General features: G+C 55.1%; 1 protein-coding gene across 1 annotated transcript in view; it reads right to left on the bottom strand.

Moving 5' to 3' along the window:
* The window catches only part of EMH_0098390 (uncharacterized protein), a gene marked incomplete at both ends in the record, with an annotated part of 1,249 nt that extends 852 nt beyond the window's left edge, over window positions 1-397 (bottom strand). Inside the window, 2 exons of the mRNA XM_013502687.1 lie at window positions 3-117; window positions 356-397. Of these exons, the coding sequence (XP_013358141.1) occupies window positions 3-117; window positions 356-397 (157 nt within the window). The remainder of the gene's footprint in view (window positions 1-2; window positions 118-355) is intronic.
* Between the last annotated feature and the right edge of the window lie 115 nt (window positions 398-512).

The following is a 512-nucleotide window of genomic DNA, read 5'->3' as shown; positions in this document are numbered from 1 at the left end:
TGCTGCTGCTGCTGCTGCTGCTGCTGCTGCTGCTGCTCCTGCTGCTGCTGCTGCTGCTGCTGCTGCTGAGTTGCTGCTGCAGCTGTTTGCGTTTGCTGCTTGCAGGGCCACCGCGTCCTGGCAGCATCAGCATGCAGACATTTTGAAGCAGCAGCAACATGTCTTGCTGCTGCTGCTGCTGCTGCTGCTGCTGCTGCAGCAACAGCAGCAGCAGCAGCTACTGCTGCTGCTGCTGGATTTGTTGCTGACACCCTGCTGCAGCCCCTGAGGCTCTGGCGGCCTTCGTCCGCATCTGCAGCAGCAGCAGCTGCTGCAGCAGCAGCTGTAGCAGCGGTGATAGCAGCAGGAGCAGTACCTGCTGCTTCTGCTGCTGCTGCTGCTGCTGCTGCTGCTGCATTTAGCCCCGCTGCTGCCAGCGCATGCAGACAGCAGCAAGTGTGTTTTTAGGCGAATTGATTTATTCGTTTATTTATTTTATCTAGAAAACAAATATACATATATATATATATATA

Source organism: Eimeria mitis, genomic scaffold (assembly GCF_000499745.2).
Source record: "Eimeria mitis Houghton genomic scaffold, Emh_scaff9912, whole genome shotgun sequence".
Taxonomy (NCBI): Eukaryota; Apicomplexa; class Conoidasida; order Eucoccidiorida; family Eimeriidae; genus Eimeria; species Eimeria mitis.
This window is presented reverse-complemented; position numbering and strand designations above follow the sequence as displayed.